This window comes from Ruditapes philippinarum, unplaced genomic scaffold (genome assembly GCF_026571515.1).
Source record: "Ruditapes philippinarum isolate M1 unplaced genomic scaffold, ASM2657151v2 ctg8506_1_1_1_1, whole genome shotgun sequence".
Lineage (NCBI taxonomy): Eukaryota > Metazoa > Mollusca > Bivalvia > Venerida > Veneridae > Ruditapes > Ruditapes philippinarum.
This window is the reverse complement of record NW_026862520.1, coordinates 60622-86585: the sequence shown is the minus strand read 5'-3', so window position 1 is coordinate 86585 and position 25964 is coordinate 60622. Positions and strand designations below refer to the sequence as shown.

The 25964-nt window shown below is 34.2% G+C and overlaps 2 protein-coding genes across 2 annotated transcripts; both read left to right on the top strand.

Moving 5' to 3' along the window:
* The first annotated feature begins 6322 nt into the window (after positions 1-6322).
* LOC132719352 (uncharacterized) lies at positions 6323-11771 on the top strand. Its single transcript, XM_060703115.1, has 3 exons — positions 6323-6593; positions 8267-9160; positions 10447-11771. Exons 1-3 carry the CDS (start codon positions 6323-6325, stop codon positions 11769-11771), a joined length of 2490 nt encoding a protein of 829 aa, XP_060559098.1.
* A 6241-nt stretch (positions 11772-18012) lies between these two features.
* LOC132719354 (uncharacterized) lies at positions 18013-21098 on the top strand. The gene is made up of 4 exons (XM_060703116.1): positions 18013-18662; positions 19036-19183; positions 19460-19624; positions 20216-21098. The coding sequence occupies exons 1-4, from the start codon at positions 18473-18475 to the stop codon at positions 20451-20453; spliced, it is 741 nt and encodes a 246-aa protein (XP_060559099.1). The 5' UTR covers positions 18013-18472; the 3' UTR covers positions 20454-21098.
* Positions 21099-25964: the final 4866 nt, after the last annotated feature.

The following is a 25964-nucleotide window of genomic DNA, read 5'->3' as shown; positions in this document are numbered from 1 at the left end:
TCGAAGTGTCAAAAAAAAAACAACAAAAAACAACAAAACAACAAAAAAACAAAGTTCAATATTTAAAAAAATAAAGTTCGCGATTCTGAAAAGAGACGTGGAATAGTCTAAGTATGTGCTACCGACTCATTTCCGACGGTTTTCATGTTTGTATTATCCTTTGTTTTCTTTAGGCTGCTAGACTGCTAGGATGTTAGGCTGCTGGGCTTCTAACTTCACAATTTTCGAAGCGTAAAAAAATCAATATTAAAAAAAAAATAAAGTTAGCGATACTGAAAAAAGACGTGGAATAGTCTAGATATGTGCTACCGACTCATTTCCGACGGTTTTCAGGTTTTTATTATCCTTTGTTTTCTTTAGGTTGTTAGGCTGCTAGGCTGCAAGGCTGCTAACTTCACAATTTTCCAAGTTCAATATTAAAAAAAAAAATTCGCGATACTGCAAAAAAACACGTGGAATAGTCTAAGTATTTGCAAGGCTGCTAACTTCACAATTTTCGAAGTTCAATATTTAAAAAAAATAAAAAATTCGCGAAACTCAAAAAACACGTGGAATAGTCTAAGTATTTGCTACCGACTCATTTCCGACGGTTTTCATGTTTTTACTATCCTGCTAGGCTGCTAACTTCACAAATTTCGAAGCGTCAGAATGAAAAAAATATGTTACGATAAAGTTCAACATCTTAAAAAATAATGATCACGATATTGAAAAAGGCGTGGAATGATCTAAAGAAGTGCTACTAATATATTTCCGACGGGTTTCATGATTGTATTATTCTTAATATTTTTAGGCTGCTAAGCTGCCAGGCTGCAAGGCTGCCAACTTCAGGCTGCTGGGCTGCTAGGTGGACCCGAAAAAAAATATTTTAAAACTTCATAAAGGACCATTCATATTTGTTACAGAAATTGTACACCATATATTATAAGCCTGCGTTCAAGTCTGTCATTTTTATGTGCTTCTGTTCGGCTGATCGATATTATCAAAAACATTTCAATAACTGTAAAAGTTTACAAGGTCACCAACTCCACAAAAATTATAAAATAAAGAAAGAAAAATGACAAAATAAAAAAATTCTCTGAAAGTGATTTTTTCTTTATATGTATCCTTTAAATAACAATAATAATCTTTAAAACTTCATTAAATGCCGTTTTATTGTTAAAATAACATTTCTATAACATTAATTTGTTTGGCCGCCAGGCCGCTGGGCCGCCAACTTCACAAAAATGACAAAATAAAAAAAATCTCGTAAGGTGATTTTTTTTTAATATATATCCTTTAAATAACAATTATTATCTTTAAAACTTCATAAAATGCCGTTTTATTGTCAAAATAACATTTCCAGCACACTAAAATTTTGGCTGCCAGGCCGCCAGGCCGCTGGGCCGCCAACTTCACAAAAATGACAAAATAAAAAAATTCTCTGAAAGTGATTTTTTTTCTTTTTATATATCCTTTAAATAACAATAATAATCTTTAAAACTTCATTAAATGCCATTTTATTGTTAAAATAACATTTCTATAACATTAAATTTTTTGGCCGCCAGGCCGCTGGGCCGCCAACTTCACAAAAATGACAAAATAAAAAAAAACTCTGAAAGTGATTTTTTCTTTTTATATATCCTTTAAATAACAATAATTATCTTTAAAACTTCATCAAATGCCGTTTTATTGTTAAAATAACATTTCTATAACATTAATTTTTTTGGCCGCCAGGCCGCTGGGCCGCCAACTTCACGCCGCCAGGCCGACAGGCCGCTGGGCCGCCAATTTCACACATCTGTTCAGAACTTATAATTGTGCATGATCGTCAAAATAAAATACTATATTTAATAGTATTGAGGAAGTTATTGAGGTATTTGTTGCTGCAAATTCAACCGTCAACCTGATATGCACATGCAAACGAATAATGTATCAATAGTTTTAAAACGAGATATTCGATTAGTTTAAGTCCCGACATCATGTTTATCTTTGATAACAAAACGATATACAAGAATAGTTTTCCATATGTATCCGAAAATATTTCCAGTTTCATATTGTACGCCTAATATTTGGTTCGATAAACCAACTGTACGCACAAATGTTGGTGTGTTTTTCTGTGGCGACGGGGACTTTCTCATTACAGTACATTCTTATTCAATATTGATGAAATGTTAAGTTTAGTGTTTGTATGTTAATCATATGTAAATAACAATGTCAATTAAAACAACGGTGTCAGTTAATGTATTATACTATGATATAGTTAATGATATAGTTAAGTTAAATATTCTTTTCTCACAAAGATTAAATAGCAAAATTAGATAAGGTATTGCACAGAAACTTGAAATTCTATTTTTTTCTATTATTAAGTACATATTTATTTTGTCAGGAAAAAATAATTTTAATTAAAACAACAACATATGAGAAGTGGATCTACTATTGTATCACAAGCACTGGTCGGAGAAAAACGCCTCCCATCCGTTCCAATGTTCATTCAATACATTGAGAGGAATACATGTAATAAATTGTGTTGTTGTGTTTTTTTTGTTTTTTGTTTTGTTTTTTGCAATGAAAAAAATACTGGTTTGATTTCCTCTATGAATTAGATATTATATATATATATATTTTTTTTTTAGAAAATTAAAAAAAAACAATTGACAAAAGCCTAATTGATGACCCCTATTTATTTAATGTCAAAGGTCAACATTAAAGGCATTGTGGCACTTTTATTATACAGGCTTGAAATTAGTCCTACTTTTGCCTACTTTGTGCCATACTCCTATTGTTTTTACAAATATTCCTACTACATGTATTCTTACTTTTTGAATAAAAATAAACTAAAAAATGCATATAAAACATATAAAAGTTGCAGAATGAAATGTACAACATGATATAAGGAATGATAGCATATACTTATTTACTATTGTTAAAGTTCCTAAAGAGGCTTTTTAATATGCTTCTGTTGCCATCTTAAGCAAGCTAGTGCCTTTCTAAATGTGTGTGAACTGCTGTATTTTCTTGCCTAAGTTGCAAGTTTATGTGAATGATGTGTGCTGTAGAAATTCTACGCTACAAATGTTCGCGGATTTGTTACATGCAACTTTTTCTCGAATACAAACATTCGCGGAAATGTATTCAACGCGAAAAGCGCTAATTTAATAAGCTCGAAATAATTTCTAGGAATACAGTATTGCCTACTCAATATCAAGAGCAAAATCAAATGTTAGACATATCATAGATGAACGAAAGTGGAAAATAAACTACAAAATTAAATTGCATCGATTCTTCAGTGATAAATTAGACTACAGAAAAAACCTAACACAAATTTCATGATCAAAAGGAAAAATAAATCAAATACAAGATACAGTACAAAAAAACAAGACTCTTGTTGTTGAAAAGGGCGGAAAAAATTGGAATGAAGATACAGTAACTTTTTTTACGTTGTAAAAAATTGAGAGATGACAAGCACTATAGGTATCTAAGATCTGAAAGTAAAGATTACTTTTTCCAACTCCTAATTATCACAGGAAGATATCTAACTATTAAAATTTAGTTCAAATAGTAACACTTATATAGATTGTGATACGAAACTTTTATTTGAAGTAAATCCTTCAGGAAAGAAGAAGATTTTTTTTTTCAGAAATCCGGAAACGGACACATATATGGTAGATCTTTTATTATAATCATAGGGAAACATGTACAACAGATGTGATAATGAAAAAATGTCAAACCTTTAACAGCGTACAGTTATTTTATCGCACCAAAACCCAGCGTACACTTCTATATTTTGACCAGTAAGCGTCTATGTATATCGGAGCACAAAGGTACTTGCTATGCAACTCAATTATGATTACCCTTATAGAAAAAAAATAACTATATTAATATATATAAGCTTGCTTTAAGCGATTTCATTCACCGACACAAAATCAGTTGCTGTCAGTTTACCTTCAATAACTTTTTTAATTATAAATGTAAGCCTCTGTAATTTTGATTACATGTTGTTGTAGATTTGGCGCGACGTCACGTAACGTCGCTTTTGCGCGAATTGTTTACTTATGTTTTTTAACGTAAAGTCATTTCCTATGTATGTAAACATTCAGTTTGAATAAAGGAAACGAACCGGACACAACGCCTAGTTTTATTCACGATCACATCCTCACATTTTATGGTGCCGTGAACCGAAACCACCATGAATCTTCATAAATTACAAGCAGTGAGAGAGGGCCACAGAGCTACTATAGCAGAACATTTGCAGGAAATCGAAGATGCAATTAGAGAAAATAATATAGAAGATGTTCAACTTCTCATAAAAACAATCGAAAACATTATGCTTTCTTTGGCGAGTACTGATGCAGACATTTTAAACAAGATTGATACAGAAAATACAGCAGTAGAGGTGAAGGAAACCGCTATGTACAACATTCGTGTAAAACGTCAACTACAGAAATATAAGAAATTCCAGGTTTTATCAGATTCCGTAAGAGACGTAGACAGAGACAATATCAACCACTCGTCACGAACAGAACCATCATCCAGCAATCACGGCGAGCAGATGGACTACATTAGAGACAGAACCTGCATACCGCTGTCTAATTCATTTCATCACAAGTTGCCAACAATTTCTATGCCGACATTTAGTGGTGATCTCTTGACGTATCAGACATTTTGGGACTCATTTGAATCATCAGTGCACAACAATCCCAGTTTAACAGACGTGCAGAAATTCAGTTACCTGAAGTCATTGCTAGAGGGAGATGCTGCAAGAACTATTGATGGGTTCGCGTTAACGAATGCAAACTACAGTCAGGCATTGTGTTTATTAAAAAAGCGCTACGGACAGAAACAAAAAATCACCTCCGCATATATGCAGACATTATTGAAGTTACCAACACCAGCAGACGATATTCGAGAATTACGTCAATTTTACGATATGCTTGAGACAAACATCCGGGGATTAGAATCATTAGGTGAACTACAAGATACATATGGCAATCTATTAATCCCAATAATCCTTGAAAGATTACCACCGGAAACCAGACGTCATTTAGCTTAGGGAACATGGTACCGGAAGTTGGACGCTTCCAGACTTACGCAAATCACTAAACAGAGAGATTGAAATTATGGAAGCGGGAGAGTCACAGAACACTAAACAGGAAAGATTCATACCAACAGCATCATTTTATACCGCCGCACGAAATAGAGACAACCGGAAGTCATTATACCGGACTGAGCATTCAAAGAAAAAGTGCGTTTACTGTGATGAAATACATATGGGAGACTGTAAGAAAGTAAGTGATGTTAAATCGCGCATTCAAATCATAAAGATAAAACATTTGTGTTTTAACTGCCTAAGTAAAGGTCACCAAGTGTCTTGATGTCCGTCCAAGTCGCGTTGTCGCCATCAAACTAGTACATGCAGCCATTCCCAATCGACATTTCCCCAGAACTACCCAAATAAGCCCGCCATAGGAAGTCATGAAACACAACAGTCTGACGTAACCGGAAGTTATAGAAACTAGAGTACTAATATTGAAGCCGGTGATACAACTATATTATTTTCAAAAACCCACCAGTCAGATGTTTTATTAAAAACTGCTAATGGACGATATACAGAAGCAAATGTTCTAATGAACGAAGGAGCCAAAAGATCTTTTATCACCCAAAAGTTAGCCGATAAACTTCAATTGAATATTGATGGAACAGATATTATACATTTATCAGCGTTCGGCGACCCAGCGCACAGCGTTCAACATCTCAATACGGCAACTATAAATTTAGAAGCATACGACGGAATGTTAATCCCAATCCGAGTATTGATTGTTCCCGTGATAGCAAAGCCCATCAATAATGTATATCGCAACTCCATCAAACACTTGAAATATCTACAAGGACTCAAACTTGCTCACCCTGTTACCATGGATACCACATTCGATATATCACTATTAATTGGTGCTGATTTTTACTGGCAGATAGTTGGCGACAAAATTATTAGAGGTGATGGACCCACTGCTGTAAGTTCCCGCATTGGTTACTTTTTATCCGGTCCACTTCATGTAGAGAGTAGTTATCCACCTTCCAATGTTATGGAAGTCATAGCAACCCACGTATCTGAAACGACAGACCTCACTCGATTTTGGGATATAGAATCAATTCAAAAGGAGACTGTGAAGATACCGATGCCTCTTCTTATCTACAACAGTACCAGAAATCGTGTATTTCATTCTCAGACGGAAATTACAAAGCGAAGTTGCCATGGAAACAGAATCATCAAACCCTCCCTTCAAACTATAACATTACAAAGAAAAGAACAGAATGTACAATAAAACGCCTAAGTCAGAAGCCCCAAATGTTGAAGAAATATAAAGATATTATACAGGAACAAGAAAATAGAGGTTTCATTGAAAGAGTAGACGAAAGTTCCAGAGCAAAACGCGTGCATTATATACCACATCATGGAGTTGAAAAGAATTCCACAACAACGCCCATACGAATAGTCTATGACTGTAGTTGCCGCCAATCAGAAAGAAGCCCAAGTTTAAACGATTGCCTTGAATCCACACCTCCAGAGCTGAATGATCTAACCACCCTTCTGTTAAGATTTCGGCTTGGTAGATACAGTACGCTCACCGCGGGTTTTGCTTTTTCCGCGATACCACCGCGGACGATTTTTTTTATCGCGGACAAACGCGGGGGTTCGTCCGCGATGAAAGCCTAATTTCCCCCGCGATCCCCAGTGTTCAGTTGTTTCCACCGCGGACAAAATTCTGACGATCGTTCTTCATTCGTCGATAAAATCAGTCACCCGTTTCCCGCGGGGGAACGCCATAGTCAGTTGGTCAGTATAAATTAACCTCCAAAAAATAATAGACGTTTTATTATTTTTTAACGTCATCTTTTTTACACAATGACTTGAAAATTGACCACAATCGTCTCCTTAAATGTTATTATACGTTAATTTTTTTGAACGGAATTTGAAACCCATTAAAACAATAATAATTAGGCTGCCTTTTACAAATTATAAAATTACATTATTATCCTCGGAATTAATTTCAATGAAAACTAAATATAATAAATACAAGAAAGCAAAGGCAATTACGTTCAATTGTATGTACTTAAAACTACATGTTGTCTACAAATACTATTATTCCTATGAACAATAATATATTAAGATAAAAATAAAATGAAATATTTTTAACTTGAAAATCGGTCGATGGAAGTTCTTAGAAAATAACTGCCATGTGCTTGTTTGCCTTATATACATGTATGTACATGCATACTGTTCATAATAAAATAACAAAAAGTATAACGTCAAGCTTAACAAAATTCTGCAAAAAAAAAATCTATAAAAAAATAAAAAAGAACAAACAAACAAACTTCTAAAACAAAAATGAAAATAAACTTCAACAGTTGATACAAACTTCAAAACATATACATTACGCTCACACCTGTAATTAGATAAATCGAGAATATCATTTAATGTATATTTTGGTGAAATAAACGCTTTCTTTTAATGTTCCAAATAAAATATAAGACTTTATGATCAACATGCAAATAAACAGAAACAGTAAAACGCATCTGACAATTGAAAGAGACGTCCTGGAATATTGCCTGAATAAATTGTTGAGGGTTACGTTTTCAAAGTTTTTAAATAAGAAACAAAAGCTGGCATATAAATTGTTGTAGTATCTTTTTCATAAATGTCATAATTTTCATTATTTGACTTCAAGTTTCTCACTACCATGAAGTTGCGACGACAATGATTTATCTTGATATCGAATACATATTATACATTACCCAACACAATAACAAGAAGAAGAACAAGAAATACACTGCATTTGTACATGTACTTTTATTACAACAAAAAAGAAAACAAAAAAAAAACAAATTTAACATATAGTTATATGTACAGTACATGTTACAGTACGTACGTATACTGATGTTTAAATACAGTAATTAATTTTTAAAAATTTAAGGTTTCCACCGCGTTGACCGGTGTTTGACCGCCGCGTTCCTCCGCAATTTACCGCTGCGTTCCGCGGGGGAAACGGTTTCAGTCGACGATTTATGTCCGCGGTGGTGAAATTTTCTGTCCGCGGGGTCACGCGGACAATATCTGAGCCAATTTTCGTCCGCGGTAAACCTCATCCGCGGGGTCACGCGGGTTTTGCAAAAGCCGCGCTGAGCGTACTGTATGCAGTATCAACTGACATAGAGAAAGCCTTTCTACATGTCGGTCTACACGAAGATGACAGAGATGTTACCAGATTTCTATGGTTATCTGACCCTACAGATCCCAAAAGCCAGCTTGTGACATACAGATTTCGAGTTGTTCTTTTTGGAGCCACATGTTCCCCATTTATTCTCAATGCTACATTACTAAAACACATGACCCTGAATGCAAGTAACCCTGCCGCTAATATAATTACCAGAGACCTGTATGTCGACAATGTAATTTCAAATTTTCAACAAGAACAGGATCTTCTTACCTATTTCCGGTACGCACGTGCTCTCATGTCCGAAGCAGGATTCAATCTGCGATCGTGGACTTCAAACTCCAGTAAATTATGTGAACTCGCAGTAGCTGAAAAAGTCTTGGACAAGGATAAAGTTGTCAAGGTATTAGGAATGTTATGGGACCCGGATAATGACGAGATGTCGTTTGTACAGCGCACGATAGTAAACTCTGAGAGAACAACCAAACGTTCTATTCTCAAACAGACTTCAAAATTATATGACCCCCTGGGATTGCTTAGCCCAGTAACTGTACGCGCCAAATTACTAGTTCAAGAGCTATGGAAGAAGAAATTTGATTGGGACACACCACTTCCGGTTGATATCATTAACACCTGGGCTGATTTGAGCATCGACCTGAACAGCGTAATTCAGACCAAGTTCCAGAGACCATATTTTCCCACCACTGAAAATACAGCAAATTCTGCCGATTTTAATTTACACGTGTTTGTTGATGCAAGTGCACGTGCTTATGGAGCTGTAGCGTATCTTACTTCCGGTCATACATCTACCCTTGTATTTGCAAAGAATAGAGTCGCACCTGTAAAAGAGATAACTTTACCCAGACTAGAACTGATGGCAGCACTCATCGGTGCACGTGTAACCCACCACGTGTCAAATGCATTCACGTGCAAGAAAATCACATGTTGGTCCGACAGTCAAATAGTATTAAGTTGGCTGAAATCTACAAAAACACTTAAACGCTTCATTTTGAACAGAGTCGAAGAAATCAAGAAACTTACCCCCGATATTGAATGGCGATATTGTCCAACAGATCAAAATCCCGCTGATTTATAAACCAGGACCGGGTTGTTCAAAACATTGGTTAAAATTAACCAATGGATAGCTTATCCACTGGTTAAAACCTTAACCAGCGGCCAGCTATCCAGTGGATAAAATTGTTCGACAGTTGGATAGTACCCTGGCTACCTAACCAGTGGATTGCGTATTTATCCACTGGTTAAGTACCACAATGCAACAGGGCGGTTAGTGATTCTGGAAACAAAATGGCTAATTTATTGATGAGTAATAATCTTCTAATAGTCAGGAAGCTCCCAAAGACTTAATTTTGAATGTTTTGTGCTTTCATGTTTTTGGAATAAAGCAAAAGTATATCAAAGGCCTAAAAGTATCGATAGATCTAATTTTCCCTCAGACACACATAGGTAAAAAATTCAAAAACAATTTTTTTTTCCAAATTTTGAATTGAAATTACTTCCATTAGATGGGTAATGTTCTAACTAAGAAAATGAGTACTGACACTTGTATGTTTTATTAAAAAATAAGAAAGTACAACAACAACAAATTCAGGTTGAAAAAGGGTTCTAAAAGCACTTTTTCAGAAATGTTTCAATTTAATCCTATGCATTTCATATGAAATGTTCTAGTTAAGACAAAATAAACATATATTTGTAAGAAAAATCTGGTTTCAAACAAGTTTTTATGGTTTAGACTGTTTTAATGATGATGGCTAACCACTGGTTAAGGGCTTTATCCGGTGGTCCTCGGACTGGTTAAAGTTAACCACTGGATAACGCATTTTATCCGTTGGATAAGTTTTGAGCAACAGAACTTATCCAACGGACAAAATTTAACCAGAGGATAATGAATTTAACCACTGGTTAACACTAACCAATGTTTTGAACAACCGGATCCTGAGGTTTAACTGCGACCCAGTTACAATCAAGCACATTATGGAAAAATGGACCTACTTGGTTAATTCACAACAATAAATGGCCTACTTTGGAACAAACTAGGGCAATCACTTTCACTACGGTGACGGAACAAAATTCAGAGGAAGAAATTGTATCTGACAAGAGAGGTAACTCTGGTTTACGTCAAATTCTAGAGTTAAACAGATATAGCAGCTTTCACAAGTTATTACGTGTTACGGCATACGTTTCATTAAAAACTGCAGAGTGACGTATAATTATCGCCAAAGTGGTCCATTATCTACAGAAGAGCTGAGATTAGCAGAAGGAAAACTGATTGAAACTTGCCAACAACAATATTTCCCAGACGTAATTCAAGATCTTAAATCCCAGAAAAAACGCAGTCCAATAATTCGACAGCTAAGACTTTATTTAGACAAGGACGGTTGTATTCGTTGTGGCGGAAGAATACATAACGCACAGTTGCCAGAGACAACAAGATTCCCGTTCCTTATGTCCCCAAAGAGTCATGTCACCAGACTGATAATAGAAGACGCTCATTACAATCAGTTACATGCAGGTGTCGCCCATACTGTTACCCATCTACGCCAGAAATACTGGATACCATCAATCAGACAGCACGTGAAAAGTGTTCTCCGAAGATGTGTCATTTGTAGAAAAGTTACAGGAAGACCCTATACCGCCCCAGACCCCCCACCACTTCCGGTTTCCAGAGTAATCGTCGAACCACCCTTCTCCGTAACAGGTGTCGATTTCACAGGGGCACTTTACATTAAAGAAAAGCAAGTTCAGCAGAAGGTATACATATGTCTATTCACATGTGCCAAAACCCGTGCTATTCATCTAGAAATAGTTCCAGACCTTACAGAAGAATCATTTATGTTAGCCTTCAGACGATTCATCAGCAGACGATCATTACCAAGACTGATGATATCTGATAATGGTACCACTTTTCATGCAGCAGCCAATCAAATTCGGCGACTCTATAATTCGCAAAATCTTCATACTGCCCTTACACATAGAGGAACACACTGGCAGTTTATTCCAAAAAGAGCACCTTGGTTTGGTGGAATGTGGGAGCGACTAATTGGTGTAATGAAAACAGCGATTAAGAAAGTTCTCGGCAAAGCTTCCATTAATTTGCAAACGCTGCAGACGATAGTTACCGAAGTAGAGGCAATGATGAACGATCGACCGATTACCTACGTTTCATCTGCTAGAGATGATCCAGAGCCTCTCACCCCTTCACACTTACTACATGGACGCAGACTGACAACTCTACCATTCTACAATACTGTGGTAACCAACGATACTCCCGGTTACCTAATTAATCACTATTGGCACCGCTGGAAACACGAGTATCTGACGTCATTAAGAGTATACCAACGGTCGAGTGGTACCACAAACCAGACTATTCAGGTTGGTGACGTTGTTATTGTCCAAGACGACTTTACACCCAGGCTACAGTGGAGCCTTGCGGTAGTTGATGAACTTTTAACGGGAAATGACGGGTTTTCGAGGGCCGCGAGGATACGTACATCCGGAGGGCTGACTACACGACCGATTATCAAATTGTACCCATTGGAAATTATCCAGAAACCAGATGAATAGACATTACGATACTTATTGAAATATTTATCCTATACCGCTAATATTTCGTGAAAAGACAATTCAATTTGTATAAACATAGACGAGTGAAAATAATTCAAAACGAGACTTTACATAGCGCCAATCTGTTTGTGATATATCTAAATATAGCTGTTTTAATTATGGTGCTCAATTTCAATATGATTTTAAATAAGTAATTCCATTACTTTATGTTTTTGTATGACGATTATTACATTTAGCATTTCTGAGGCCCGGAGAATGTTGTAGATTTGGCGCGACGTCACGTAACGTCGCTTTTGCGCGAATTGTTTACTTATGTTTTTAACGTAACGTCATTTCCTATGTATGTAAACATTCAGTTTGAATAAAGGAAACGAACCGGACACAACGCCTAGTTTTATTCACGATCACATCCTCACACATGTGTGTTGGTCCTATCTTCTCATCTTCAATACAAAATATGCAATTGTAATCGAATATTTATGAAATAATTAATAAAATACATTCACTCTGACATGCGTTTTCACGAATAAATCCGCCATTAGTTCGTATCGCATGATTTCACCTCGCTTAAAGGAGTATCGCAATGCTATACGTTCGACCCCCTGCATTAGCAACATATATTGAAATGATCATCAACTTTTTTCCAGTTCTCTGTTTAATCGGATTCAGCGACATTTAAATTTTCATTTGATAAATTAATTGGAAATGTAAATTTTGTTAAGACAGGCCTATGACAATAATCTTACATCCAGTTGCACAATCTAAAATATCAGTAGGTACACATACGTGATCAATTAAAGTACGGCACCTATCATCATACGAAACATATTAGTACATAGGTCCTCTGCACATAGGTAATACATTAACAACACTTAAACTTGTATCAGAAATAAATTTGAACATTAATTTACCATGTGTACTACCGTTTTACAGGTACTGGGCGTTGTAATCGCCCATAAAGGCTACAGCACCATGCATTGAATATGTATTCCAAATATCATACAGTTTATTGAAAAAAAAAACTATGTGATGTAAAAGTATAAATGTAATTATCATTAAAACAAGAGCTGTCACAGGAGACAGCGAAGCTCGACTAATAAAATACTGGACGCAGTAAGGAGGACAAAACTATGAAAGAAAAATCAATTATGTATAATTATGTATTAAGTTATAGTAAAAAAATAGCATTTGTTAACATAAATTCCAAGATCAAGGGGAATAATTGTAGAAATAGTCACGCTAGAGTTATGAACCTTGTCACACAACATGTGTGTAATGATAAGAAATATATATTTGAAGTTTGAAGTAGATACCTTAAAAAGTAAAGAAGTTATAATATTTCTTAAAGAAAATCCTTAAAGTTCAAAGAGAGATAAATCTGTAAATATTGCTTCAAAATTTATGAACATTGTCACATAAAATGTAATTGATGATAAGGAATAAGTATTTGAAGTTTGAGGTAGATACCTTTAAAACTAAAAAAGTTATAGCAATAATAACAATTTTCTAGTAAAAAAATCTAAGTTTATAGAGAGATAATTCTTGCAATATTGGTGCTAGAGTTATGAACCTTGTCACATAAGATGTGGATGATGATAAGGTTCATATATTTGAAGTATGAGGTTGATCCCTTAAGGAATGAAGAAGTAACAGTAAAAAATAGTATTTTTTGAGGTAAATTCTAAGTTCAAGGGGAGATAAATCTGAAAATATTGGTGCTAGAGTTATGAACCTTGTCACATAAGATGGCGATGATAATAAGGTACATGTATTTGAAGTATGAGGTTGATCCCTTAAGAAATAAAGAAGTAACAGTAAAACATAGTACTTTTTAAGGAAAATTCTAAGCTCAAGGGGAGATAAATATAAAAATATTGGTGCTAGAGTTATGAACCTTGTCACATAAGATGTGGTTGATGATAAGGAACATATATTTGAAGTTTGAAGTTGATATCTCAAGAATTGACAAAGTTATAGTGAAAAATAGTTTACTGCACCAAAACTTTAATCTGAAATCTGGACGCGGACGCCGACGCCGGGGCGAGTAGGACAGCTCTCCATATACTTCGTATAGTCGAGCTAAAAGTTGTTCAAAACTTTTGTTAAATATTTAACAATGACTTCATAGTTAAATTAACAACAAATTGTTAAATTCTGTGTTAAATTGTGTTGTTAAGCAATTCTGTTGTTCAAACATTGTTAACGTTAAAGTTCTGTTAAGTTAACAAAGTGTTGTTAATTTTTTTGTTAAATATCTTTGTTAAAAAAATCAGTTGTTCAGAAAACAATAGCGTTATCTTTTTGTTAAAACATCGGCTTTAACAAAGATTTAACAAGAAAATTAATTCACCTCCATAGGTGAATTAATTTTATTGTTAGTGGCACAGAAAGTTGCTTGTTCCCTTATTTTACCCCTGTCAACTCCAAAACAGTCGCTTTTAACATTTTAACGCCATTGGGACATCATTCTTAATTATAAAAAGATTCTAAAAAATTTACACAGGAATTTAAGAAAGTCCCATTTACTATCAATAGCCTCAATGTGGTATACAAACAAATTAATTTTCATAAAATGTCTGAATCTGTTCAATTATCATACTGGACCGGGTTGTTCAAAACATTGGTTAAAATTAACCAATGGATAGCTTATCCACTGGCTAAATCCTTAACCAGCGGCCAGCTATCCAGTGGATAAAATTTCATTGTTCAATAGTTGGATAGTACACTGGCTACCTAACCAGTGGATAGCGTGTTTATCCACTGGTTAAGTACCACAATGCAACAGGGTTGGTTAGTGATTCTGGAAACAAAATGGCTGATTTTTTTACATATAATAAATTCATTAGAATCAAAAAGCTCCCAAAAAATATTTTTGCACGTTTTGTGCTTTCTTGTTTTTGGAATTAAACAAAAAGTATATCAGAGGCCTTAAAGTATTGATAGATTTATTTTTCCCTTAGACACACATAAGAAAAAATTCAAAACAACTTTTTTTCAAATTTTGAATTGAAATTACTTCCATTAGATAAGTAATGTTCTAACTAAGAAAATGAGTACTGACACTTGTATGTTTTATTAAAGAATAAGAAAGTTATGACTGTTTAACTGAATTTTCTAAACTACAACAACAACAAATTTAGATTGAAAAAGGGTTCTAAAAGCACTTTTTCAGAAATGTTTCAATTTAATCCTATGCATTTTATATGAAATGTTCTAGTTAAGAAAAATAAACATATTTTTTGCAACAAAAATCTTGTTTTAAACAAGTTTTAATGATTTTTACTGTTTTAATGATGATGACTAACCACTGGTTAAGGGCATTATCCGGTGGTCATACGACTTGTTAAAGTTAACCGCTGGATAACGCATTTTATCCATTGGATAAGTTTTGAACAACAGAATTTATCCAACAGACAAAAGTTAACCAGTGGATAATGAATTTAACCACTGGTTAACACTAACCAATGTTTTGAACAACCGGATCCTGATAAACAAGTTTTAAAGTAATATAATCAGTATTAAGATCATCTTTTAAATTCAGCATAAACAAACATAAATTTATTCCTGTCTGTGATTTAATTGACTTTCTTGAACTTCACTTAACAAATGTAGTTACCTCATTCTACCTTATTTTGGATCATTAGAGTAACAAGCTGACATAATATTGTACTGCTAGTGTAAAACCATATAAGCCGTGACATGACATTTCCAACATCGTGGTCAAATGACGTAATCGTAGAAACACGACGTCAAAGTTGACGCCAAAATTACCACGTTTTTTTTTTTAATTATATATCGCGCGTGTTTTCAATCAGCGCTGTACAGTTTTTAACAGTGCGCGCACCCGTTGTATCCATGGAGCGTTGTAAACAATGTATGAAGTGGGCGGGTCCGTTAAATCGTATAATTATTAAACATAATGGCAGAGGGTGGAGAAGAGTTGCAGGTATAACTTGTTCTTTGTTTTGCAAGAAACTACACGTAAGTTCAAGACTGAAAACAATTAAAGCAAATGTGTAACAATCGGATTTCTGATCTCGGAATGAGGTCTGTACTGTACTGTAGGCAGACGTGTTTATAAAAACAACAAATGGGCATTGTAAAATATTTAAATTACCTTTTCCCCGATTTTTTTTCTAAAGTATAAAGATGTACATCTGACATGTTTCAATTATTAAATATCTGCATGGCTATGAAGATGCATTGTCTAATATTTTTAATCAAAGAGCCACTACTGTATAAGGTCCCCTCACCGTCATACTCTGTCACTGTGTACGATGATTTAAACAGCAATTTGAGATTGTAAATTTATTATGATAATTTTTCTACAGTTTGATAAAAGTTACATTAAAATAAAATCTTTATAAGAAGTTTAACTCAGTGGATAAACAAGTGTAAACACGGCTAGGTAGAATCTATGTCTATAAAAATGCAGCCGATAGGCAGCACACCACACTAAATGAAGCCACAGCTTCGAATGGCCAGGGAGGATTTCATGGATATAGTGACTATTGTGGATTTAAATGACTGGTTGTCTTTAAAATGCATTTTCAGCATGAAATTTGTTTTTGTGACATGTAATATGATCATTGGCAAATTCGAAAACATGGTTAGAAATCACATGCTGATAATTATGTATGTCAAGGTCGCCATTGTTTGTAAACATTGCTTTTAAACAGCATGCTCGATGAAAACAAGTAATTTTACAGGGGGGTACAAACTTTCAGCAATAGCAAAAAATCTACAAGGCCAAGCACCTATTTCTTTGTGATATTTTGCATGCATAGGGAGTTGCTAAAGCAGTGACAGAGTTTTTGTAGACCGTATATTTGCAGGTATTTTTTGCCGGAGGGACGAAAAATGTTGTTTTGGGTCTCGGACCACTATAGATTTTTGGCTTTTACGGAATGAATTGGAATTTTTTTAACTGCCTGACTGTTGCACATGGGATGATTTCATTACAGATTTGCAATGGTATGACATATATGTTCTTAACAAAATGTGTTTTCTTTTTCCAGGTTGTGTAGTTTGGGATCAGATTAATCAGACATATTGCTTGTAGGACATTGACGGCAGAAACTTGAAATTTAGTGTGGAGTGCTACCATAGATAAAACATATTAAGCTAGACGGATTGTCCCCCTTGTAACACTCACAGTAGAGTAACGTGAACGCCTAAATTCCATTTTGGCCGTAATAGTCTAAAATCAAAATTACAACTTAATAATTTGAATTATTATTTTATAATTTGAATTATTATTTTACGGTTTTCTTTATTTTATTTTCGTTTTAGGAGATCAACAATTTGTTCAATGATCATTTTGGTTTATCAAATACAAATGAGACACCATTACCTGATCGTGACATTTGTATAACAGAGTCCGAAGACAACGACACATCGATAGGAAATGAAATTCTGGTCGCACAATACCTTGATCAATGTTCACACGATAGGGAAAATGAAAATCCATTTATTGAGTGGGATAGTTGTGTTCTTTTTAAACATTGTAACTGCGAAAATAAATGCACAGAAAAATTAAGTTCTTCAGATATAAATGACCATATCTTATCTATTAGAGATATGTTAAAGGAAGAAAAAGAACAATTAATTATGACTATTTTAAACACAGTAAAAATATCAGACGCTGACACCAGGAGAGGCTCGAGAAAGCGCCCCACTTACTTGTATTGTTTTGAAGGAAAGAAAATATGCCGTCAGGCTTTCATGATATTATATGACATTACAGACTTTTCTCTGAGAGCTTTATGCGAACACGTACATGGTCATGGCGTATCTCCACGTAAACATGGCAATACTGGACGAAAGCCTATTCATGCTCTCCATTTTGACGATGTTATGAAAATAGTGACATTTTTACGGTCGTATGCTGACGAGAATGGCTTACCACAGCCAGCTGCTCCGAGAGGACGTGGTGATCTCCCACCCATCTATTTACATTCATCCTTGACAAAGAAAGCCATTCATTCTATTTATGTTGAGAGTTTACGATCTGAGAATGGAAAATGTGTAAAAAGAACAACATTTTGTCAGATATGGAAAGCTTGTGTACCGCATATTGTAATTGCTTCCCCACGTCACGATGTTTGTTCAAAATGTGAACAATATCGCAAGAAGATTGTCGATGCCGTGACAGAATCTGAGAAGATGACCGCGACGTCATCTATGCAACACATATTCAGACTAGCACAAGAAGAAAGAAATCTTTATCTGACATTTGATTCGTCAAAGTAAGACAGCCTTAGAGACAGCTGCGTTGCTCGGCAATATACCTAGTACAATGCACTATACATTTGATTTCGCCCAGAACGTCACACTTCCGCATCATGCTCGTCAGATGGGACCTCTTTACTTCTTGTCATTGAAAAAGGTTACAATTTATCTACCATTTCTTTGTTTCTCATCTCATTTGTATTTACAATGCGTTATTTAGAATGCAGACTATAACTTATCAATTATCTGCCAATTTTCAACGCGCCTTTTCAGTAATTTATGGTTGAATTTCAAACACGCATGAATAAATCTACGGACACCGGCTGGCCAGTGATAAATTACCAAACATTTGAATTACATTATCATACTGCAACTAAAAAAAAAACACTTTATAAAAATAAGTAACGGAAGTAGATTCTCGTCCAAAGACATTATTAGATAAACGTTCTACACATTCTAAAAATGCACGCATGTGCAAATTATACCATAATGAAGTTATTTCAATTTTTGTGCCAGCATTTTTTGATGAGAGCCAGTGCATCGGCGTAGACGGAAAGCTGTCACACGGTCCAAATGCTGTTATTAGTATGATGCACCATGCTTTCCAACGCGTTGGTAAACAGGAAGATAATTGTTCATTACATGCTGATAACTGCGCTGGTATTTGATTTTTTTCAACCTTTTTGTAGGAACTCTTTATTGAAATAAATAATCGAGACAAACTAAATAAGCTAATTGATAAATAGAAAATATGTTTTAATTGCAATTTATGAATTGATTCTTTTTTGATTTGTTGGTTTACGATCACGCAGACTATGTACTGAGTCCCTATGTAAATGTATAAATAAAATGTGAATGAATGAATGAATGAATGAATGAATGAATGAATGAATGAATGAATGCATGAATGAATGAATGAATGAATTAATTAATATATGAATGAAACCAGTAAAGTTCATAAAATAAATGAATAAATTAATTAAAATTATTGCCAAAATTTACACATTATGTCCGTAAATCATTCCTTTTATAGGACAAAACAAAAACAGATATGTGTTAGCCTATCTTTCATGGCGTGTAATGACAGGACTGCACAAAAGAATTGACCTACACATGCAGATTCCTGGTCACAGTAGATGTCTTGTAGACGCTGGATTTGCAAATTTTAAGAGATTATACAGGTGTGTTTGCTAATTCTAATAGCTGATTAGAAGGTCAATAGAATTCATTACTATAATTGTTTAAAATACCGTTAAAATATCCATATCTTTTTCATACTGGATTTTATTTTATCATCAGGGTTTATTATATATATCATATATACGGTTTTCTATATCTATGGCTACATACTGTTTATGGAACAGTCACTGTCCATATATTTCGGGCGACACTTTGTATAGTTACGTCGGTATTAATCCTTTACTAGCTTTAAATTCGAGAACGTTTACTCTTTGTAGGCGATGTGATGCAGATTCCTTGCTTGATCTTGTAAATCAAGTAAACAAGTCTTCAACCGTTAACGAATCAGTGAGCTACCCAGAATGGACATGGTTTGACTGGAAGACATACTTTAATCAGTACTACAAAGCCCTACCGGGAATTTCATCATATCAACATTTCAGGTGTCAATGTTAATATATACTTTTTATAAAGATTTTCTTTTATCATTCTTTACCAATAAATTTACGTTGCATTCTGAAATTATTATGAAATGGCAGTGGCTAGCCGTACGGGCCCGTGTTGCTAGCCAAAAGTTCTAGCCATACCTTAGTAACGTGCGACTAGCCTATACACACTGTTGAGGCTAGCCGTACGACATTAAAAAAAATGCAAACTTTCTTTTCTTGAGTATCACGAAAACTTTAACAATTAACGTTACGTAAATATATTATTTTTGGCGTTTGATGATCGGAAGTTGATTTTGATAAAGTCCGTGCGAAAGTACAGGAGAAATAAACTGAAACATTATTAAATCATGTCTATAGACGTAATACAGTTGTAATGAATTTTTATCTTGATCACTTTTAATAGCGGACATAGAAAATTTCTGTTCATGATACAGCGCAGTTCAGTGCGTATAGGCTAGACGTGCGCGACTGCTTAACTTTTCGCTAGCAGTTTGGGTCCGTACGGCTAGCCACTTTCTTATGCATAAGTGTTTTGTGAAAGTATAAATTAGTATTTCAATATATATTTTCAATCCATGCTTCCAGAATTGAGCACAATAGACCTGGCGAGGTAACTGTGAGGAAAACTCCCGATGGTGACGAAAGATCGTTCAAACTCTTACGATATTCGGACACTACGTTCACTGCAGAACAAATGCCACCTGTACTACTGTCAGGCGGTCTCTCATTTGAAAGACAGATGTACTTATACAGATCTGTACGTCCATACGTGCGACAAAATTCGCAAGATGAAACGTGCCCGCTACCTACAAGAGAAGAGTAACTCTTCCGCTGGAAATACAATAAAAAAAAATCTATGTACTGAAAATCTAAAAATTGATAAATAGAGGATATTAAATGAGTGTAAGTTCAATACTGAATTTATTGCACGAGTTGAATAAAATTATATTATGCGAGCCTCTGGCGAGCATAATATTATTTTATTCAACGAGTGCAATAAATTCAGTAATGAACTTACACGAATTTAATATTCTATTTATCACATACCCAAAATAAAGACCATTTAAAGTGAAAAAAGAGTCATTTTTAATTGACTCGCCTATAGTATAACGCTAACATGTCGTGCGTCTTTACACTATGTTTGTATAACGCTAATGACGTCACGTCAAAATATATGCACGGCCGTGCAATACCATATTTACGGAGTCGCAAAATCGGCACGGGTGTGTGATAATATAGTATACTGGAAAAAAGACTGTGCACACATATGTGAACGACGTTGTTTATTATTTGAATAATCAATTTTGCATGCATTGTCTTATTTGAAAATATTTTTCCAGGATAATTATGTTAAGCAAAATAATTTTCCGTTTAGTCAATCTGACGTACTTTTTAACAACGTCGTACTTTTAAACGACGTCGTTACCAACGTCAACTTAAACGCCGTCACCAGCAACAGGTGTGTGATAAATAGAGGATATTGAATGAGTGTAAGTTCAATACTGAATTTATTGCACGAGTTGAATAAAATTATACTATGCATTATAGTATACTGCAATTTATACTGTTTGTTAAATATACTTCATATCATAATTGTTTGATAAATATACAAAAACACTTAACATTTTCTTCTTCAGACATTTTAAGACATATATCTATTGAAATGAGGAAATAAGATAGCCTATTGATATGTGCATGCACAAACCAGTCAGACTCAAATATACAAATTGGTTGTTAATACAATATCAATTAATAACTTCATTAATAAGATAAGAAAATGACTTTATTAATAAGATAAGAAAATGTTAAGTTGAAGGTGTCTTTTGATTTAAGACAAGATATATCATCACTCATGAGCTTTTGTAATTTTGTGAACAAGCTTTTATTTAATTCTGTTAAAATGGGCATTTTTCAGTTAAAATCCATGTCAAGGTTATGGGTCTTTGTAAGGAACTTTAATTTCAAGACATGAATGAAGTTTTGTTTCATTTAATACACTCAGCAATTTTGAATATTGATGATGCATGCACAATTTTAACCATACATTTTTGTAAGTTGAAAATGTTCATAAATAAGTCAAAATCCATGCAATGATTGTGGACCTTAATTAGTAAACTTCATGTATTATCCTTAATACAAAAAAAGTTCACAATCTTTTAACAAAGGACCATTATTTAGTATAATCGATGATAAAATTATAAGCCTAGCCTTTGACAGTGACCTCCACACATGCCTATAACATAAGCATATGGAAGTAAAAACAATAGGGTAGTCTGACCCGTAATTGACTCATCATTTACCACAATGCAACTGCTAAAAATCAAAATGGCTTCTAGTGTAAGTTGTTCAAACTCCTCGCAGCGGTTACTTCCCCTGATCAGTACAGTAACCACTGCCACCACAAGTAAATTCGGTCGAATATAGCCGGATATATTTTTTTCACTTTTAATTTTAAAATAGAATACTTTATATCATTTTAGTTTTCTTTCGTTAAATAGTTATGCTTAATGTACAAGAATGTAAAAAAATATATGCATAAAAATTATTTTGTAAACATAACGAAATATATTTTCACTGTGACACCGTATGTATAGTAAACAATGGCAAAATTTAGACATTTATTGAACGATAGCGTAAAAGATTTGACCCGGCACTTGTTTTAAAGTTTAAACAAATTGTGTGTTTTGAACATATTTTGTCTGGTAAGAATGTAATTATAAATCTGCCAGTTTGATATGGGGTCCTTGGCGTTCTTAAACTGGCCGCCATGTTTTTGTCACATGATACAACTATCGTCACGTGATTTCAGTGGTGGCAGTGGTTAAAGTAGCAAAGCGTAACGTAACCGCTGTGAGGAGTTTGTAAGTTGTTCAAACTCCAAACTTCAAACTGGATATATTACCTGCCAAGATAAAATATCACCCTCGTGTAACGGTTCGGGTGATATAAAATCTTGACAGGTAATATATCCACATATATCACTCCAAAACTAAAATAACATATAATATACACGGCTGTTGTCGATTCATGAAGAAATCTTAGTTTTTTTCTCTAAAAAATAATGTTTGCTGTATTATAAATTCGTTATAAAGATTGTTGACAGGTAATATGGCCATATATAAACGGCTGTTTGCAATATAACCTTCGCCTTGCGGCTCGGGTTATATTTACAAACAGCCGTTTATATAGGACCATATAACCTGTCAACAATCTTTATAACTATTACTATATACTTTATATTGTCTGCATTTTACTATATATTCTATACTGCTAATAAACCTGTAACTATGGTTATTTTAATAAGTAAATACAACCAAGTATTTCTGGGTTCTTCTTTTATTTTCTTTAAATTGTAAATGTGTCACTGTTCAAGTTCAAATACACTACAGTCTATCATAAAAGGACACAGTGCTCAGTATACAGCATTACAGTAGTCAATAAAGTCAGTGACCTGCAAATACACAATAAAATCAAATGACAAATAATACAATACTGTCTAAAGCCTGACATCTATCATGTACATAATATTACAAAAAACAATGTTACAAATACATTATCAAGAAGTAGTAGTTGATCTATACATACAATGTATATCAAAACTCTCTGGTGTGCCAAGTGGTCTATTAATCATTCTTCACTTATGGTAGTCAACATAATCCACATATTTCAATATTCTATGTTGAATATAAAATACAAAAAGGTATTAACATCATATATACAATACAAAAATACATTGTTAATAAACTAACCAAGTTCACACTTGCCATAGCTTTTGCAGAAGCGGTGGGTCAACCGCAGCGACGGTGGAGTATTCGTCGCAGAAGCGGTGGATAAAATATGGCCGTTTGTTGTTTTCGGTAAGTATATGACTGAATTTTGTTTTATGTTTAAATGTTTTACTGGAAACACTCAGTGAGACTGGAGCCCACATTTGTACTCTTTCAACCTATTACAAGGGCACGGAGCAATTCATTGCCGTTTATGCAAACACTTCTGTACAGTTTGACGGAGGGACGCCACTTTTGCCTAATTTTGGTTAAAACACATACAAATGTGTGCAAAACGACCCAGTAATACATCGACATCACATCGAATCAATGATACTTTCACAAATTAACCATAATTTGGAAAATTGGGAAATTATTATTGCCTGTTTATAAAATAAATGACAAAAAATGTTTTCGTCGCAGACGGCGGTGGATTCGATACCATTTTTGTATATTTTAAGAATTTAACTTGACGTAAGGCATTTTTCAATTGAGTACAGCCCTTTTCTTACTTTGACATCTGAGAAACGTGTTTATTTGATGTTTAAAACGATATTAATTATTATATATACTCTTGTACAAATATATGTCCGAGGTCCGCTTTCATTTTCCTTCCATTGAAAATTACTTCAGCCATAAGAAGTGGCGTCCCCTCCGTCAAACTGTACAGAAGTGTTTGCATAAACGGCAATGAATTGCACCGTGTCCGTGTAATAGGTTGAAAGAGTACATATGTGGGCGCCAGCCAGTCTCACTGAGTGTTTCCAGTAAAACATTAAAACATATAACAAAATTCTGTCATATACTACCGACAACAGCAAACGGCCATATTTTATCCACCGCTTCTGCGACGAATACTCCACCGCCGCTGCGATAGACCCACCGCTTCTGCGAAAGCTATGGCCAGTGTGAAGTTATGGACCTGCTCACACAAACAATAATCTCTCCGTGTATACCCTTCAACTGTTAAACTGCAATCAAAATAAGAATTATGTGCACAGGTTTCAGGAATGTGACATTGTTAAGATGTTATATTATAATTAATAATTGTTAGATTAATTACTGCCATTTTGAAGTACATGTATACTCGCTTTATGTCAATAAATAAAATGAGTCACAGACGCTTACAGAAAGCATTTACTTAAATGCTAACAACTCCACATGAAGAATCAAGTATACTGCATATATGAATACATTTTACAAATAAAAAACATACCAAAGTAATCCACAAATAGTTAAAACAATTCAATTCCAAAATCAATCAACATGTCTTCCACAAGTATCAAACATTGCGCTCTACTTGAGTGAGTAGTTTTTATCAACCAATCAGAATAGAGATAAAACCAAAGTTGAAGATAACTAAATAAATAATGAATAGGACTTAGACCACTAAATAAGACCCTGCCACACCCCCCCCCCTCTCTCTGGTAAATGACGTCTCGTCATTTGTCAAATGTCAAAGTCCTTACATACATAAATACAACTATTTATGTCACTACAACTATAAATACATAGTAAGTATGGTAACATACATCTACACTACAAGGTCATTTATATAATCATTTCAATATTGCCAGTCTATTCACTTACTTTAAAAAAATCATCAATAAATCTTTACATTTTCTCCCCTTGAAAAAAAATGGTGGCCTCACAATGAAATAAAAAAAATAGATTAACTCTTTTTGAAAAACAATAGCTTAAAAAAATGTATAGTCAATTATTGAATATTAAATCAGTTACAAACTACTCCAGCTCAAAAATCTTAAATCTTCATGAAAGATCTTAATCTTTGGAAAAAATTTAATGTAACTTAAGGAAAACATTAATTTCCACAAATCTCAGTCATACAAAAATCTAAAATAAACTTAGGTATAAAAATATCATTAAAATCAATTATCTCAAAAATAATTAAATGTTTGATTTCAAGTCAAGTAATCTTCAATACCATAAGTAAAGAAGCAAAATCATGAAGTTCTTGAAAAAGTTAATTATTATGATTAAACGCAATCATAATTACACGAACTATTTCATAATTGAATTGATTAGTTTATGGACTGTATCTGTATCGAGGCTGGTAAATATCCCTGATTTCATGAGAATTTCCAGTGATTCTAACTTCTTGTCTCTTGGTCTTGTGTCCATGTTCATACTGAACATAATAAAATCCTTGTATTTCTCTGGTCTTTTCCCTCTGTTAGATCTTTTAGGTTTTGGCTCATATAGTTGTTCTGGTCTTTGGTCAACTGATCTTCTCACTTTTGGAATAACTACTTTATCTTGGGATTCTTCTTTGTTTACTGGAGCGACATTTTCTTCTTCAGGACTAGTTTGTTTGTCTTCTTGATTTTCTTCTTCAGGACTATTTGATATTTGTACGTCTTCTTGAGCTTCTTCAGGACTATTTGATGTTTGTATGTTTTCTCGAGCTTCTTCTTCAGTAATATTTAATGTATGTTTGTCATCTTCAATTTCTTCTTCTGACCTATCACCCTCTATACTTTGAATCTCTTCTACCTCATCTTCATCATGATCTTCTGTTTCTGTCTGTTCTGTCTGTTCAGCAACAG